General features: G+C 47.9%; 1 protein-coding gene across 1 annotated transcript; it reads left to right on the top strand.

The window, feature by feature from the left end:
* Positions 1–8329: 8329 nt before the first annotated feature.
* LOC144094666 ((3R)-3-hydroxyacyl-CoA dehydrogenase-like) lies at positions 8330–14735 on the top strand. Its single transcript, XM_077628588.1, has 3 exons — positions 8330–8582; positions 10951–11144; positions 13477–14735. Exons 1-3 carry the CDS (start codon positions 8432–8434, stop codon positions 13891–13893), a joined length of 762 nt encoding a protein of 253 aa, XP_077484714.1. The 5' UTR covers positions 8330–8431; the 3' UTR covers positions 13894–14735.
* The last annotated feature ends 5042 nt before the right edge of the window (positions 14736–19777 follow it).

Consider the following 19777-nt stretch of genomic DNA (forward strand, 5'->3'; position numbering starts at 1 on the left):
CCGTGATTACTGATAACTACTGTGAGTGTATTGGGAGCCTTTTTTGTTCCAAGAAGAAAAACTATGCAAACCGAAGAAAATGCAAGATCTGGCTAAAAGTTAGAAAACTGCTTCGCCAGGTGTCGTTGCTACGAGGAAAACACACTGAATATAGTTAGGCCTAGGAGCTTGTAGATCGCCAATTTATCTGAAAAACAGGGGCTAGTTATCGCTTATACCACTACGTGTGGGCAAGATTAGGCGAAATAAAAGCGAACCGCTACCATTTGAGCGAGCTATTGCGTCGAAGAATCCAGCGGCGACATGTATTTATTCCGAAGCGGGCGAGCAGGGCGCCGCCATCTTGTCAAAGTTAGCGTACGCAAGCCACGCAAGCGCCGCAACGCAAACTCCGCTGGCTACCGTACGCAAGGCTACCGTACGCAAGACGCAAGGCTTGCGCTTGCGTTCTGCGCATGCGCACTACCGTCCCCGCAAACTCTTCGCGTACGCTAACTCTTTGCGTACGCACAGCTAAAACTGTCTATAGTTTTAGCTGGCCGTGCCGTAGCGTCCCTCAGGCGCACGTGGCGCCATCTAGTGACAAGGCGTCAAACCATATCAACGCTCGGTTGAAGAAATTAAATCCGTGATTACTGATAACTAGTGTGAGTGCATTGGGAGCCTTTTTTTGTTCCAAGAAGAAAAACTATGCAAACCGAAGAAAATGTAAGAACTGGCTAAAAGCTAGAAAACTGCTTCGCCAGGTGTCGTTGCTACGAGGAAAACACACTGCATATAGTTAGGCCTAGCAGCTAGAAAATCACCAAATTATCTGAAAAACAGGGGCTAGTTATCGCTTATACCGCTACGTGTGGGCAAGATTAGGCGAAATAAAAGCGAACCGCTACCATTTGAGCGAGCTATTGCGTCGAAGAATCCAGCGGCGACGTGTATTTATTCCGAAGCGGGCGAGCAGGGCGCCGCCATCTTGTCAAAGTTAGCGTACGCAAGCCACGCAAGCGCCGCAACGCAAAGTCCGCTGTCTAGGGTACGCACGCAAGACGCAGGGCTTGCGCCTGCGTTCTGCGCATGCGCACTACCGTCCCCGCAAACTCCTTGCGTACGCTAAGCCGTTGCGTACGCACAGCTAAAACTGAGCCCATCGGTTACAAAAGAGAGGCGACAAAGGCAGCGGACGGCACCTACAGGGACGAATGTGAGGTGGCGGGCATACCGTAGGCGTTGACCGTACGCGAAGAAACCGAGGCTATAAAAGAGAGAGTCGACGGGGGACGGGGGGGGGGGGGGTCGCTGCTAGCGGAGGAGACCGTCGGAGAAAGCAAGGCAGAAGACCGGTACTGCGCCACGGCCTGGGAGCCCGGGGTCCAGCCGTCGCTCGAGATTGGCCTCCGCCAACAGGTCCTCATGCCTGGCAGCTTAGCGAGAACGACGAAGGCAGTGCAGCCGCAGGGAAGCCCCAGGCCTGGCTGCGGAAGGCAGTCAGCTTTTCTTCGAACCCGTGCCACACCACGCCGACGTAGCCCCAGTGACGACGAGCCCGACATCAGCATTCCCGTAAGCGATATCCAGCCATCCGACTACTTCATTAAGTATATCTAAAACCAATTTTCGAGTCTCTTCTTCAATCTCCTCATGCTCAGTGTGGATCCAGGTATACATCTTAAGGAAGCGGTTTTCAGAAAAGGATTTTCAGAATACCTAAACTATAAAAGAGGCAGGAGAATTAGACACTCCCCGCCACATAAGGGCCTAACACAACAAGAAGCAGCTAGTTGGCGGCGGCTGCAAACGGGAACGTTCTTTAACTTACATATACTTAGCAAGATGTATCCTACCCAGTATGGGAACACATGCCCGTGGTGCGGGGCAACCCCCCCCACTTTGCCATGTAAGCTGGGAGTGTAAGCGAAACTACACGTTCCACCAACACAAAACCCCGAGTGCGGAGCAGTGGGAGAGCCGGCTCGTCAGCTGCGAGCTCGCCGCCCAAAGGGCAATGGTGCAGCACGCAAGCGAAGCAGCGCGACTCAGCGGAGCCCTGGACTAGGGGCCCAACCCTGCTTTGAAGGTCAGGAGTCTGTAGCGATGCAGACGAAGACCGAACGCTAAACCCTTAATGGACCAAATAAAGTTTTTTCTCTCTCTCTCTCTCAACCTACACTCTGCTTGCCCGTAATTCATACACGCCAACAAAGCCTTTCGTTGAGACTGCGGACTGCGTGATGACCTTCTGAAGTATCGGCCAAACTACACCTTCAGTGTAATCCAGGCGTATATTTCTGGTATGTATACAAACGGGAAAATGCCGATATGTACAAATGAGACAATCTTCTCTGTGCAGAGAGCACAATTAAGGCGCTCTTCAGCAGTGCGTCGTGCACTGCTGTTTCGCATTATATTTGCGCGACTTTGCCTAATATTTATGCATGACATTTAGTGTCTGTCATTTATATTATGTGCGAAATGTCATGTGTTGTTCCAACCATACTGTGCCCAGGACAGTGGTGTCGGCACACGTCTGCCCTCCGCAGACGCACATGCAGGCTTGCTTATAAGAGGGGAGGGGTGAGTGATCAGATAAAGCTTCTACCGATATCACAAGTTGGACGAGAAGTGACGCTAAAGCAATAATCAGACATACACACTGCATACCTTTCATGAAGGCATGTTCGGCGGATGTTTTTCATCCGTACGTCACAGGTACAAGGTCAAACACGGTTCGTGTGTCTCCTCACTGCCCTGTGACGTTCTTTATTACCTGCTGCCCCCCCCCTCCCCCCCCCCCCCATCAACATCGTTTTTTTTTCGTTCTGATTGTTCAAAATACAAAAGAGCAGGTACGTGCCGGTTGCTGATCGCATTGTTCGCGAAAAGGCTGTGCGATAAGCTAATGTATGAGACATGGAAGAGATCTCATACTAACCTGTGCACTTGAAAGACACGTGCGCAGGTTCTCGGTGTCGCCGAGATCTCGCAGATGATCTGACTGAATACCCCTTGGGTGACACCCGTACTTTTAGCTACGAACATTGCTCTCTGCGATCGGCTGGCTCTGGTGACGGGTGACACGAGTGGCATCCGCGAGGCTTTGCGCCATGTTCTTAATTAGCTGCTCAGGGAGCCACCGTAGTTGTCGCCGAGAGGCAGCTCGAGACTTCCAAGAAAGTCACTGATGCCCTGCCAGGTCAGGAGGTCATTACTCTCATGAAGTCATTAATGCGAAAGCATTATAAGTCCCAGTTGCGTTCCTTTTTACCCTTTCTCTTCCTTGATGTCAGCCCGAAGGGGAAAGGTAGAAGTTGTTGGATGCCGACGTCTTGAGGTTCTAAACTTGCTCAGTCACATTACTCGTGGAACTTTAGGAAGTAAACTGTTTAATCACACATAAAATAGTTAAGACAGAACGGAAGATACAACAAGGAGAACAACTATGTACATAGTGATTGATCCGCAGAGTGACCAGACGAAATCAACCCCCGGTCCCACCAAAACGTCTTCTTTTAATCCCTAAGTCCCCGCCCTCAGTGGGGACACCAACCAATTAGGTCAAAACACAAGCACGCATCCAATCAAGGACCGGGGAAAGGAAAACACATCCAATAAAACACATGGGAGAGGAAAACACATTGAAAAAGAGACAGAGGAGCGTAAAACACGCCCAATCAAAGATTGGGGAGAGGGGACAGGTCATTGTCACGAATACTAACAATTCCCTCTCGGATCACTCCATCCTCCCCCGCGGGGCGGCATGATTACTCGCTTAAAGAGCATGCGAGGGCCGCACAGATTGTCGACAGCCGTGCCACTTAAGGGGCCACCGCTCCCCAATTCTTCCTGATGCCCCACGTGCACAGGAAGTGCCTGGCAGTCATATGGAGCTGATAAGCGCTCACAGTGAACATGAGGAACGCGTCTTCAAAATTGCCTCCTAGCCACACACTGAACGACCGCCGCCCGGGTAATGGCCTTGGGCAGCGTCGCCGCGGTAGGGATGAAAGGCGACGCGCCTTCGTTGCTGCTTCTCGGAGCGGGGCTGCGAACAATGTGGCCCGGCCAAGCTGGATCGCCTGCGCACACCGAACTTCCCTCCGTCGCCGTCCGCTTGACTCGTTAGTTCCATGTGGAGTCAAAAGGAAATGGATCACAGTGTACGCACTCTTGTCCACATACAGGCGGCGTTCCGTACGTGATTACTTGGGCTCCGGATGTGTCCAAACCAGCCGCGCACGACAGTCCCACTAACAGAAAGGCCGGCGGTGCGTGTTGGTGTGTGTACTCGCAGTAGGTACAGAAGATCCCAGCGGTGAGAAGAAAAATGGGGTGACGTCATCAAGCGGGCGTATGACGCACACAGCAAACCGAACGCCGCCACTTCACACAATTAGACTATCATATACATTTCTAGATGGAGGTGAAACGCAAAGGCGCCCGTGTGCTGTGCGATGTCAGTGCACGTTAAAGATCCCCAGGTGGTCGACATTATTCTGAAGCCCTTCACTACGGCACCTCTTTTTTCCTTTCTTTTTTCATTCCCTCCTTTATCCCTTCCCTTACGGCGCGGTTCAGGTGTCAACCGAGATGTGAGACAGATGATTGGAAAAAAATTTATTTACATATGCACACATGCCAAGGTTACCGGATGCACTGACATTCACAAGATGACATGACGCTAGGCATGGAAGGCGAGCCAATTAAAGAGATACCATAAACACCTTTGAGCAACTAACAGGAATCGCTTGTGAGCGATTTAAGACGGGATAGCATACCTATTCATAGACGAGTGAAACAGTAATAATCTGACACAGAGAAAAAGAAAAAGGGACCTTAGCGCCAGTTTGGTCTAAAGACCAGAACGAGACGACCGTGGTTAACAGAAATGAATGGGCACGACCACTGCCGGAGGAACTCTTCCTCTCCAAGAAAAAGAGTTCCTTTGACAAAAACTGATCAGCTCCCTTCGAAGACGGCCAAGTACTGGCCACAGAGCACCGCGTCGAAAGCCACCAGCGACCGCGGTGCATCGATTGCGCCATAAACTAAAAAGTCCCGCAACAATTAGCAGGCGAGCAAAACGGCCGCTGGGGAAGCGGCCGCGGGAGACAAAGCTCGAAATGCCCTGCCCAAAGAATCCCGCATGAACCGCGCGCCAAAAGACGCGCGCTACCACGCAGGTGACTGTAGCGTGGCGATTAGATTCCGGAAGCGGGCAATTCGGACAGGTACTGGAGCGTAAAACACCCCACCGCTCTAGCCGATCACAAGTAGGCAGCACTGCCCAACCAAGTTTCCAAACAAAGCCGCGTAGATGGTCTGGGAGAGATGTCGACGCTATGTTCGCCCATTAACGCGGCGCATCGGTGAGATACTGCGTCATTTCCTTTCCCCAACAACCAATTAAAAATATACATCTGTCTGTCTGTTGTTGCCAGGAAGAAAGAAAAGGAAAATGCACAGGCCTGCTCACTGGCTCAAAGCCGAGCCACAATCGCTACCACGTGCACATAGTAGGAGAGTTGAAAGATGGGATAGAAAGACAGGATAGTAAAGACGCGCGGTATATAGACCAAGGCCGATCCCGGAGGCAGTGCAATACCGGGCCAACCGGTGGCAGAAGTGAAGCAACCGTCAAACTTTCCGCCACATTTTCAAAAAGAAGTCCAATTGGTAACAGAGACTACGGGGAAATATACATTTCGTTCGTGAAGGGTATGCATAGACGAATATACATTTCGTTCGTCTACGCATACCCTCCACTGGCAAACCTCAATGTGGAGTCAGTTTTGCTGACTACATTCGTGCCAAAATTGTGAGCAACCATTTGTCGCATAGCGTTCCGGGCGCTGTCATACGATTTGTCGATGAATATAACCTACATGTGCTAGTCAAGTTCGAGGCTATAGCTTGCGACAGGGATTCGAACCGACGACATATGCACCTTCAGTTGTATGCCTTCACAGGTTTTAAAGGGCGGCGAGGGAGTCGTTGTGAAGATGAACGGTATTGAATGTGGGAACGAGCGGAAGGGAAGTAGGTAATGGCATTGCAAATAGAATGAAGTTCCAATCGCCAAGGGGGTGCACGTATCCGCAGTATATGTCGCGCGAGAGTTTAGATGCGGATCGGAGGGTCTATACACAGCAGTAACTCCCCGCTCTGCAGTATGTGATGCATCGCTAAACAATATGCGCCCTTCAGGCAGATGCGCGACTTATATGGATGGGGAAACAGTGGAGCGATTGTCTGGTGGTGGTGGTAGTATTTATTCAAAAATAAAAATCAAAAGGTGGTAGTGGTTTTCTTATTAAAATAATAGTAAAAAGGAAGGAAAAGATTTTTGCTAGCCCCGGCATCTGCCATCGATGCTGAAGCACCTGAGCTGGGGCAGCGGAAATAAAGGATAGCAGGCAGAATGGAGAAACGAAATAAAAGAGGTGAGGGGACAGGAAGAAAGGATAGGGGGAGAGGTAATATACACAAATACACTCTATTTACACAATAATACATACATACAGGCTGCACGCGTGTTGAGTCCATAAAAGAAGAGAAAGCACACGCGCACACGTACACAGCAGCTGGAGTGGGGAATCTAGTTGTCAATCGTCCAAGGTAGCACACACGGAACGCTCGGTCACTGCGCGGCACTAACTGGCCCGTCTCGGACAATCACGGAGGGAGTGTCTTTAAATGATGAAGTTGTAGAGACTGTTTTCGAGCTGTTTGCCACCCGTTGGTCGACGATTTCGCTGAGTGTATTAAGTTGGGCGCACCTTTGAAGCACGGGTATGGGTGTTAAGCTCTGAGCGAGGTTAAGCTGATCAGATCTGTTCGTACCGCAGATGGAATTTGATGAAGACGACGATGTGCAATGCACAGTGCGAGAGTGCGTTGTAGTTTTAATACGAGGTCACGCCTTGTTTTTGTTGAGGTTGTTTTGTTGTTTTTGCTGTTGTTGAGACAACAACAACGAGGCGTGATAGGCTGCATAGTGTCAGAAATTGTGATCCAGGTGTTCACTCTGTGTGCAGTTATTTTGTTGAGAATGCATGTAAGCAGCTAGACATTCTCAGGAACCAAGGTTTCTGTGAGGAAGTCATTGAAGTGATGGATGTTCTCGTTGAAATGAAAGTAGATAAATTTTGATATCATACGAACTGACACGGTTTGGGTGTTTCTGCACTTGCCGCAACAGTCGATAGAGCATAAAAAATGAAAATGCATATTCTTTGATTCATTTTACATTCATACTGTTTATATTATAGATTCCTAATTTTTTATCAATAAAAATGTGGGACTACATCCAACAACTTCGTAATGTCTACAAACAACCAGACAATAGCGAAATCCTTATCCAAATCTCCTGATAAATCACGTGTAAATTCAACCAACTGTGTTGTACAGGAAAAACTACTACCAGATCCATGCCGCTGGGGAATGGGCAGAGAGTGCGTGTTCATATGGCTCATAATATTGCTTTTGTCTTTCAATATACGGAGCTCCCAGTACTGACAGTCCTCGGTAAATTTAGAAAGCAACTGTTATTTAAATCTTTTTGTTTTCATTATCCGGAATTTTGTACATCGTTGCAACAGAAAAAAAGAACTTTATTGTTTAAAATATCCCGAAATTTCTACGAAAGATCAGCAAACAAAAGAATGGCACTTCTGCTGATTTCCGTAATTTATTACAACAGGTCTCCATCCCTGCCACTGAAGCTGTGCGAATGCTGGAACTGCTCAAATAAACTTATTTAGATTTGTGCTTTTCATCGAGCGGCATTACTCAGTGAGCATAAATTTTTTACGTTTTTCGAAGTGTGTCAATGCTAGAATTCTCCAAACTTAATATTCACGATACTCCTATACTTTATAGGCATAGATTAAATGGTTTTCACGTTTAGATGCTGTCATGTGGGGCTTTTCCTAACTTTTTTGTTTTCGTTGCCAACATTCGCGATCTTAAATTTCCCTCTACAGAGGGAATTTCTCTCTCTTGCAAAAATATACTTCGTGCCAACAACTTGCCTCTGCTGTGTCGGCAGCTTTATCGACAAATGCCCAACAGCCCAAGCATGGCTTATCTCCTAGACAGCTATTCCGCGCTGACCCAGGAGGTGGAGAATGACTTCATATCTTTACACAATCAGCCCGCATGCTTTCGTCTGTCCACTTGGGTGCACAGAAAAAATGACACACACCCACGAACGATTACACATGGGCAAGGCCATTTGCCTTGTTTACGAAGGTGCTGTTTTACGGAGCTCTATCTCGGTGTGCTTGAGGTAGTCTGCGGATTTTCATCCACAATAGCCTGGGTGCAGAAACAGGAAGTCGCTCCTCTCTCCCACATGATTTCCACCCAATCACTCGGCAGGATGAGTTGGGAATGCCGGACAGACAGACATTGAGTGTACGTATAGGCTTTGGAGGACATGGCGCTCAGCGGTCGGCTGGCTCTTGTGACGGGAGGCTCGAGCGGCATCGGTGAAGCCGTCTGCCATGCCTTGGCCGCGGAGGGCGCTACCGTCGTCATCGCAAACAGGAACGTGGATGCTGCTCGAAAAGTGGTCGAATCGCTACCAGGTCAGTGAATCTTCGACATTTTCGGTAACATGACTAACTGGAAGAGCGGCAAACTTCCTTCTTCATGTGGAGCACCGATGGAAACTTAACGCTAGGGGGCGCTATCCTGCCTCTGTAAAAATTGGATAGATTCAATGAAAAAGAAGCACAGTGTAGAACTAGATCTATGCTGGAAAAGGCAGATCAGGAAGGAAACGTTTTATGGCAACTCAAGAGGCAGTGCCCTCCTCTTTGAAGCTAGGTCAGGGTGTCTTCACACGCGCAGCAACAAAAAGAAATTTAACGAAGAAGATGACACATGTGCTGTGTGTGGTAAATCAGTAGAAACAATAGAACACCTCATTGTAAAATGTGATGGTATCCATCCCGATGTCGATGCAGGCACAGTCACTCTTCCTGAGGCCTTAGGGTTTAGAGATAACAATAATCATGTAAATAAATCTGCGGTGGAAATTAGCAAAAAGCGATAGGAGGATTGGTGGCTGAAAAGCAGGGAGGTGACATAAGTTTTAAAGTATGGGAAGACGGATTTTACTGAAAATGGTGAATTTTATTAACAACTTACAGCAGAGTTAAACAAAAATAAAGGGAAAAAAACTGAGCATGGTGGCAACTGCCACTGCCCCGTTTTAAAGGGAATGCTCCTACCTTCCATCCATCCATCCAGAATCAATAGAACGCCTCATACTAAACTGTGATGGTATCCATCCCGATGTCGATGCAGGCACAGTCACTCTTCCTGAGGCCCTAGGGTTTAGAGATAACAATAGCCATGTAAATAAATCTGCTGCGGAAATAGCCCAAAGCGATAGGAAGATTGGTGGCTCTGAAGCAGAAAGGTGACATAAGATTAAAAGCGTAGGAAGACGTATTTAAAGCAAATTGCGAATTTTAGTAACTTACAACAGTGTTACAAAAAATAAAGGGAAAAAAAGCTGAGCATAGTGGCAACTCCCCGTTTCAAAGGGGACGCTCCATCCATCCATCCATCCATCCATCCATCCATCCATCCATCCATCCATCCATCCATCCGTCCGTCCGTCCGTCCGTCCGTCCGTCCGTCCGTCCGTCCGTCCGTCCGTCCGTCCATCCATCCATCCATCCGTCCGTCCGTCCGTCCGTCCGTCCGTCCGTCCGTCCGTCCGTCCGTCCGTCCGTCCGTCCGTCCGTCCGTCCGTCCATCCATCCATGTTGAATCCAGCTCGAATTTGCGTTGCAGCGTGCATGCGTGCTTAGGGCTTTCAATAACATGTTGAGATTGATCTCAATGACAGCAGAGGAAAAGCCGGCCCTCGTCATTTGAACAAAAATTCTCGTGTAGTTTCGACGGCCTGTTTCCTAAACGAAAACAAGAGGATAAGTTGTTGGCCGACTGTATGCCTACTTTCTAAAATTATTATACGCTCTGGATTATAAACAGCTGGCTGCACTAAGCGTACATAAAGCCAATGCTGAGATACTTTACAGTCACAGTGGGCTTGTTGCACACTTACGGCGCTTAATTTTTCCGAAAACTGCAACCTCGATTAGATCTATCTCAATCTAGTGTCGCATCGCCGCCCACGAAAGAGTATCGAGATGCCGAGTTTTTACGTCCCGTTTTCTTTGCTGATAACGATGTGTGAGGCCTGGAACAAGATAAAGCTGGAGAAAATAAGCCTCAGTCTAGTGGTTGCTTCTTTTTGTCTTTAGTTGAAGCTTAGTTTTTCGCTCGCTGTGACGTGAACTTGGTGCACATAAACGCATCGATTCAGTAACTAGTTAGCTGCTGCGTTGTCTACTGCGAGCCGCTGATTTTTGCCGTTTCTTTGATTCGCATCAATGGACCTGCCACTTGAAGACTGATCTGAAAATTTAGGGTAGAACGAATTAGGTGGCCTTTTATATCAAGCAGCCTGGTAAGTCAATGAACAGGGATTGCCATTGTTTTTTTTTTACATGGGCAAAAATACAATATTTGTGCCGCGTTTGTAACGACCCTGGACCAAAGTGACTTCAAGATTGCCCGCGACGAAGGCCCTTTAAGTTTCCTTAGAGACACTGGACTTATATGCACCATGCGAAAATTGAATGTTTGTATGTGTGTACGCAGAACTTTAGTGTGTACGCGGTCTTTTTAAAATACTGCTATTCCTCAGCTGGGGTATCCTGTTAGGTATATTACCGAGTTGAAATCTCCCTTCAGCGTTAAATAAAGCCTCGCATAAGCACAGTATATGTTGGCTTGCATTCTGAAGGAAGCTAGTGCGCGGAGAGAATAGGGTCCTTCGCCCACGCGATATTACAGATTTAGTTTTGCCTTAACTTAGTTAATTTCGAATGGTTAACCCCACTTATTTCAGTTGTTGCCTCGGATTCTGCCCTGCAGGAGATGTGGAACACCTGGCCCAGCACGTAGATATCGGAGACTCCTCTTCCGTGGAGAAGCTCTTCGACAACATCAGGAGCGCGTACACTCTACCGCTCAGCATCGTTGTGAACAGCGCCGCCCTTTTCTGTCAGTCACTTCTCGTCGATACGACGGACGAGCTGTTCGACGACATTATAAGAGTCAACCTCAAAGTAAGACGGGAAGTAATTTCAGAACCATTTATCCGCGATGAAAGGCTATTACTGCGAAGTGCCTAAATTCACTCTCCTGATATAATCCAGCAATCACCGTGCGACACACCGTACTCCTTCTCTGTTCACCCCCCCCCCCCCCTACATCAGTCGCCTCCCACCCTCTCTTCATATTCCCTCTCCCACTTTCATTCTTCCTCCCCTGCCCTGAAATTGAAGAGGGCAATTTTTTTTCCCTCTCAACTTCGCCACCTGACCTGCCAACCAAGGTATGATACGGGCGGACAAATTTCCAAACATGGTGGCTCTGATGCTAACTCAAAAAAAAAAAATGTTTGGAGTTGAACGTGGCTTGAACGTGGTTGTACGACCGAAAGCTCCGTTAAGCGTGGTCTCCACTGCCTCAAATCAAACGTCAAGGTCAAGGTCAAAAATCAAGGTCATCTACTGAATGGTCATAGTCATGTGATCACGTAGTCATACTACCATAGCGTGAGCCATACCACTACGCAGTCAAGTTCAGTTTGACCTTGTCAGGCATTGAAGGTCATTGGCCTATCCACATCGAAAAAGGAGGTTGTACCCAGAACAGTAGAGCTTTCACTAAAATTATTTGCAATGAGTTCAAGTACAATGATGTGGTCAGAGTTAAAACAGTTGTTTACCGCTGACATCCCGCTAGCTGCTTCAGCATTCCGCATGCGATGGCACACGACGGGCAAAGTGCACGGCGGGGTGGGCGTCATCCTCGGATTTTTCATTTATGCAGAGATTTAATCTATATGTACCACGCTGAAAACATTCGAGCTCCCAGAGTGAAAGTTCGGTTTCGCGGGTAATTCGTGGAAACATTCGTAGCGCGAAAAAAAAAAACGCGCAGAAGAACGAAATAAACTAAAGGGCACAGTTCTAACTTTAATAATACATTTTTTGCCGCCCATAAGCTTTTGGAAAAATTGGAAAGAAGGGGCATTGAACTATTTATCACAGTCATCACACAAACATTGAAACCCGGAAGTCGAAAACTCAGGCACAATGGGCACAAACTTCCTTTATGTGTGCGAAAGCCCAGCCACATTCAAGTAAGCCAGTTCTTTTTTTCGCATGAATGCAGACGGAAACCTCACACAATATTCATTTCAAACCTCCGTCACTTCCGTAATTCAAATGCCTTTCTTTTTCAGAGCAAAATTAGACAGTCTTGCGTGTGTCTCTTTCCGACGTCCTGTCTAATTTTGCGCTGAAAAAATAAATCGGATTTATCAAGACCAGCTAGCCCGTCTTTACAGTCTAATAAGTAACTGAAGTAGCTACGATAATAACAGCCCTTCTTTCCGCGTTCCTCTATACAAGATCAATTTTCGAAGCAGGGTTCGCAAATGTAGGAAAGACAGTGATCTGCGAAATAACGGGTGCCTCCTTTGTAGACTGTTTTGTGGCGTTCGCGTACGTGCTCGTTAAAGCATCGACCCCTTCTTACATATTCCCACATGAACGAGGAATCTGACTGACTACATTTCTAGCACAGGCAACAAACGGGCTCTGATGCCGTGTCGAGCAAAAATCCTGCTTCTTCACGACAGTCTACGGGGATTTTTACAGTTCGGGACAGTTTTTATGGCACATGCATCTCAAGTCCCCTCCATCGGTTTATTTTCCTTCCCACAAGGTTGTATGCTGGGGCCATTGCTACAGTGTGTTGGAAAGTGTACACTTGCACATCGCAATTTAAATGAAATGTGCATTCTGTTAGCCCCGAGCTCTCGCATACTGTGTGTGCGTTATGGAATAGATCATGCGTACCATGTGTAGGTTCAGATGTAACTTTAAAAAATAGCCAGACCGTTAAGCATTTCTATAATTGGTAGTGAGTTTTAATCGCTATGGTCTGATTTTTTTTTCAGAGCAAATAATGTCAGCAAACTTGATATTTATCGTAGCTCGAGCGGTTAGCCATATTCGAGGCCGCTGCTCAGTGGCTATCATAGAGCAAAATGTATTAGGCATTGTAGGAAAGACAACCCACTTATATCCCGCAATACCTGAACAACATCGCTGTTGCCAAGACAGCTAAGGCTTACCGGCTGTGCTGGTTAGGCACTGGCGGAAACCCTGAAATTTCACAGCCACCGCAGAAGCATTTTTCTGTCCCGAATCTTAAAGGCCTGAAAAAAGTCCTGCTACTGCATTCATCTAATGTTGAATTCACCCGCGGCAGGAAAGAGATTAAGTGAGAGAGATTAATTGAACAAGAAACCACGGCGAAATCCATGCTAAACAACTCAGCAAACCTAATGGCCGTAGCCTCACGTTGGCCCATTTCTCTCCGCAGGGTACTTTCCTTGTGACGCGGGCCGCCTGCCGCGAGATGATAGGCTCCAAGAATGCTTTACCCGAAGGAGGCGCAGCCATCGTAAACATAGCCAGCATCGTGGCCAGGGGTGGCTGGGCCAACTGCGGCGCGTACGCTGCTTGCAAGGCCGGAGTCGTGGCCCTGACGAAGACGGCGGCGCAGGAAATGGCCCACCACGGCATCCGCTGCAACGTCGTGCTGCCGGGCTACACCGAGACACCGATGGCGCACATTGCGAGCGAAGAGCACAGGGCTGCGCTGGTTGCTGTCACGCCGCTCAAGAGGGCCGCCGAGCCGCGAGAGGTCGCGGAAGCCATCAGATTCCTTTGTTCACCAAGCGCTAGTTCCTTTGTGACGGGCGCTGTCCTGGAAGTCACTGGAGGACTTTATATGTGATTTACGTCGAATGGGCGTTCATCTCTGAAATACCAAAGCCTATCTAGACCAATACTAGGGTTCGGAAGAGAGAGGGAGAGAATAAATTGTACTCTGTTTTCAGATCCCCGGCTGTATTCGCTGATGAGAAGGTCTCATCCGGCGTTTTGCGGACGGGCTCAACAGTGGCATGAAGAAGCGATATGTGTAGCTGGATTCAAGAGGCTGCGAGATCTGTTCAGGAGAGACCCGTGCACGCTACTGCGGACCCAACTGAGGGACAGGAAAGGTTGTGAGCATCCCAAGACCTACTCCCGCACTGAGCTCAGCTGGTTTTCTTGGGAGGCGGACTTGTATCAATGAATCACAGCTGTTCCAGTAGCAGTGTGTGCCTCGTCTATTCTCTGTCCTTCGTCGTCTGACTGGTGCATTTGTTCTAGACCATGCGACTCAGATCGCAACACCTCTTCACACTATGATTTGCTGAATCTAGATGCGGATTCAGCGATAAGGAACTTGACTGGGCAACAAATAATGATGTTAGGGTCTGAGATGTGAAGTGTGGACATTTGGAGTTGCACCGACCATGCCCAAAATGTCCTCACCTTCAAAAATACCCTACCAACACAGACCACCTCTACACTTTGCCACTGTGCGCACCTCTAAATTTGAAAAGTTTGTTACAATTACGTTATCTAGATGCGAATTGATCAAAACAGGCCTTGCATGACCAGGGAGAAGGTGCCCTCGAAAAGGCACCCTATGTGTTCCGGAAATGAAAGCTGGGCAAGGTGGAACGTAATAATGGTCTCAGGAAACTCGGCGCCGCCAAGCAATGCGCAACACAGAGAGGGGCGGAGAGTTGGCCCATTTGCTGCAGATTATCCCACACAATAATACTAGCGGAAGGGCCCGTAACATAGAGAAGAGCGTCAGAGAAGGAACAGGAACAAACACAACAAAGAAACGGAGAATAGAATAAGAGCGTTAAAGCCCAGACGTCGTCGTGTATTGTTCTTCTTTCGTTCCTTCCTCTGGTTTTATTGTGTTGAACAAAGAGTTGAATTTTTAAACCGTATCTTGAGGTACATGTACTTCTCTTTCTCTCTCCTTCCTTCGACGCTATCAATACAAATAAGAAATGATCTAGAGTAAACAAATCTGCGCAGCTAATCTACGGAGACATGGACTAAATGACCATTCCAAGGCGAAGTTTGATTTCTGCGCTAATGTTTATGATTTCAAGAAAAAAAAATGTGCTTTCACTATGTGCTCCTTGGATACACATGATCTTCACTGTACGCTCATTCTTCAGATGGTCAGCACAGGTATCGTCGCCACGTTCGGTTGCTGACCGACGGTGCTTCTCTCTTGCCATTCGTCACACGACTTCGCCACAGTCACAATAGAAACCTCGTGTAACTAAATTACGCGCTAGGTCGAACATTCGTAACTTTCTGAGAGTTGTTGCCTATCAGTGTTCACTGTTGTAGATAACAGCTTCAATACTTAATTTAAAAAATATTATGCTTATCGCTGCCTTATTGCGCCTTCTTCTGGCGCGATCGGCACAACCAGGCGTCGACTGTTTCAAAGCATCGAAGCCGGTGTAACGTCATCACTGAAGAGGAACGCTGTAGCTGGCAGTCTTCACCGCTGTTCCAATGACAGAAAAGCATCTCTGCCCTTTCAGCAAGTCACTCACGGAGACCGGTGATGCTTGGTTCACCGTGGCTAATCTGAATCCGAATACTTCTGCCAGTTTAAAATGCAGCCCTTCCTACGCGCTTGTAATGTTCTCAGTGTGGGTTTTCCCTCACCTTCTTATGAATGAAGGCGTTTGAAGCAGTTTCAGGGTCAATGAAAGATGAATATATATCGAATTATGCTGCTTTATCGCAGATCATTAAAATGAGATGCGAAATCTAACTGCTGCGTGCGATCGGTGTGTGTATGGTGCTGACTGAGGTCATCTCTTAGACACATCTTCACTGATTCGTATTTCGTTCATGACGACACAAAATTTATGTTGGGTCTGTGACGAACCGTTTTCTCTGGTCTACATAGTACCAGTATCCCACTCCCTTGTATTGACCACGCATGGACTTTGCCTGGATACTGGAACGGCTGCACAAGATTCATGCTGTGTCCCGTCTGTAGATAAACTGTGCCGTTGTGGACGGCAACATTTTCTCCTATAGTGTATATCTTTTCGCAGTGAGACATGTCTGTGCTAAATTAGGAGGTCCGGTAGTGCATTAATTGCCGGACATTATTGTTTTCTCGTTGTGTGCCTGAAGGTTTGGTTTATGGGAGTTTAACGTCCCAAAGCGACTCAGGCTATAAGGGACGCCGTAGTGAAGGGCTCCGGAAATTTCGACCACCTGGGGTTCTTTAACGTGCAACTGACATCGCACAGTGCACGGCCATTTAAAATTTCAATAATAATAATAATTGGTTTTGGGGGAAAGGAAATGGCGCAGTATCTGTCTCATATATCGTTGGACACCTGAACCGCGCCGTAAGGGAAGGGATAAGGAGGGAGTGAAAGAAGAAAGGAAGAAAGAGGTGCCGTAGTGGAGCGCTCCGGAATAACTTCGACCACCTGGGTATATTTAACGTGCACTGACATCGCACAGCACATGGGCGCTTTAGCGTTTTTCCTCCATAAAAACGTAGCCGCCGCGGTTGGGTTCGAACCCGGGAACTCCGGATCAGTAGCCGAGCGCCCTAACCACTGAGGCGGACCTCCATAGAAATTCAACCGCCGCGGCCGGAATCGAACCCGCGTTTTTCGGGTCAGCAGCCGAGCGCCATAACCACTGAATCACCCCGGAGGCCCTGCAGCCTTGCAGCTGTTCCTGAAACTCCAGGGATTAAGATGCGCGCTAAAATTCTTAGCGGGCACTGGTCTATGCGTCCCCGTACGCGCTCTTTCGTTTTGGTTACTGTTTGCTTCGTTCAAAATGTACGTTAACGAGTCCCTCATGTCCATACATGTGTCTGAGCATTGGCCTTATGGGGCAGTGGTAGGAGATATATAATGTTTTGCCGATGAGACACAGGCGAAGTCGACAACATTAATGTGAGGCTAATGACTTTGTCATTAACACAACTACCAGCATGATCAGCACCAATTTAATTCGGATGTACCAGTTACGGAGCATACCCTACACGCATAACTAAAGTTATCTGCCCATAAACTGCACAATCTTAAGTTTCGCTCTAGAGTTTCGTCCCACACAAAAGAGATAGCGCGTGCCGAATGCCGACCTCTGTTGCTGGTTTATCTCCAAGACTTCTCTTGCGCGCTGAGCCGGCAGGCAGAAAATATCTTTTATGTATGTAAACAGTCTGTACGCCCCCTACTTCAGACCGTTTCCTTGCGCAGAGAAGTGGACGCACACACAAACACACAGCCAATAATCTCGTTTGGGAAGAGCTCCTTTCCCAGCTTGCTTCCTAGGCATTACTTAGCTAGTACGCGGATTTCACGCGCACAACGACCTGGCCAGAGGAGCTTGAAGCCACCGCCCTGTGCTACGCAATTTCCGTTTCCGGTGTTAGACTTCCGTAATGCCGGTTACAAAGATAGCGTGTGGTCTTGGGCTTAGATAGACATGGCTCTGATCGGTCGGCTCACTGTTGTGACGGCGGCTCGAGCGACATCGGCGAAGCCGTGTGTCATGCATTGGCCTCCGAGGATGCCGGCGTGGTCCTGGCGAACAAGCACGTAGAGAGGCCTCGCGCAGAGTATCCGAATCGCTCGGCTGGGTCAGTGAGTTGTTGGCATTTCCAGCTGCATTACATACTGGACAGTGCCAACTCCGTAGTCTGGTGAAGTTCATGACGCCACGCGGAAAGCAGTCCAAATCGGTATGACGCAAGGGTGACTGAAAACGTCCGCTAGCCATTTCGGGTTAGGTTGTGACAGCATGGTATTACGCGATTAGCAACAAGAATCTTTGCCACTTTTAAATCACGGTTTTTCACAGTGTAGAATCTGTAATATAAAGTTGCCCGGCCTTAGCATCTTATGCCGCCAAGGCTTCGAGCATGGAAGGAAATAAGGCGCCGATTAAGTAAAGAAAAGAGAAAGCGAAGTCTTCAGTCATTGTCACCTGAAAAATAGAACTCTTACTTTTACAGGCAAGGCTGAAGCTCGAGGAGCTGCGTTCTATGCCGAAGATACTGCCGCAAAATGTGCAGGAGACCACATTCACATACGGCAGTTTAACCCTTTTGTCCATTTTATGAAGGAATCAAAGAAAAAGTATTACCTCTGTGGAAGCTAATGTACCCACATGAAAAAGCCGACATAAAAATTCTGGAAGCGTCACTAAAATTTGAGAAATCACTATGCTGTCAATTAGAAAGAGTTGTCATTCTGCCAATATTTGGCACAAGTCGGAACATCGTGAATGATCAAATCGAAGGCCTCCAACCAACTCTAACGCCCAGAGAGCAAGAAACATTTTTTTTCCTCCAACGAATGTACTTTTATTTTCCCTACTACATTTGTCGGGAAATGAGGGATGAAGAATTGTTAGATAATGATTGAAAATTGCACAATCACGTCCACTTTTCTTTACATATCATGATCACAGTGAAGCTAAACATTTTGACCAAAAAGCGCTGGCTGCTGAGAACCTCTTTGCATACAAGCTCCATGTAATAATCAGTGCACGGCATGCAAATGATATGTCACTAATTCGCGACACTGGTGAAGTCAAATGTACATTTCGTTGTCAACGAGCTCACACGTAGTCTGCGAGTTATACGTTTCAGATGGCAATTATGTGTGCACCCGCAAATATTTCGTGCCTCAAGCACTAGAGTATGTAACTGCGGCTTTTTCATCGTCAGGTTCGGCTTTCGTTGCTCTCCGCGGACTGCCGACGAGCGCTGTCTCTGATATTTATCGACCAGAAAACCAGATAAATGTCCCTTTCAGGAAGGCAGCACTCAAATTGCTTGTTTCCTGACGTCACAAGAAATTTTTGTAGCGCTTGTGTCCTGCGTTTTCTGTCCTCTTCATCTGCGATTCTGCTTGTCACGATGAATCGCTCACTAGCCACAACCCTTACGCTGCTAAGGACACATATTGTCCTGCATAGCCGCAGTAACACCTTGATCTGCAGGTGTGTTAATTTGTATCGGCTGTGTTGGGAAAGGGCTGACGGCCACACAAAAATTTCAGCCCGATTAAGGTTCTTGAAGATGATTCACAGCTGTCCTCAGGTTCCTGAAGTTCAGTGACCATTGTCCTCAGAACTGCCCCATCCTCAAGCTATAAATGTCCCAGACACGTATTTCGCTGATAAGCCAATAAACTTGCTGCGGCTGCACCTGCTGCCTGCATCAACAATAAAATTTTACCTCTACGGAAGGCAGAAATGTATTGATCAAGCAGGCAAGCGAATCAAATTATAGATCATTTAAGGTCACTTCGCGTGATATCCACGCGTTGGCGCTTTTCTCGTTAAATGGCATGTTCCTTGTGACCCAAGCTACCGGTCGCTAAATGGTTTAGTTTATGGGGGTTTAACGTCCCAAAGCGACTCAGGCTATGAGAGACGCCGTAGGGAAGGGCTCCGGGAATTTCGACCACGTGGGGTTCTTTAACGTGCACTGACATCGCACAGTACACGGGCCTCTAAAATTTCGCCTTCATCGAAATTCGACCGCCGCGGCCGGGATCGAACCCGCGTCTTTCAGGCCAGCAGCCGAGCGCCATAACCACTCAGCCACCGCGGCAGCCCAGGGCGCTAAATGATACGCTCTAAGAAGGCCCTAACCGAATTAAGGGGGCGCAGCCATCGTGAACATCGCCAGCATCGCGGCCAAGGCTTTGTCGGGCTTACTGCGGTGTGTATGGTGCTTTTAAGGCAGGAGTCATAGCCCA

This window comes from Amblyomma americanum, chromosome 6, assembly GCF_052857255.1.
Source record: "Amblyomma americanum isolate KBUSLIRL-KWMA chromosome 6, ASM5285725v1, whole genome shotgun sequence".
In the NCBI taxonomy this organism is placed as follows: Eukaryota; Metazoa; Arthropoda; class Arachnida; order Ixodida; family Ixodidae; genus Amblyomma; species Amblyomma americanum.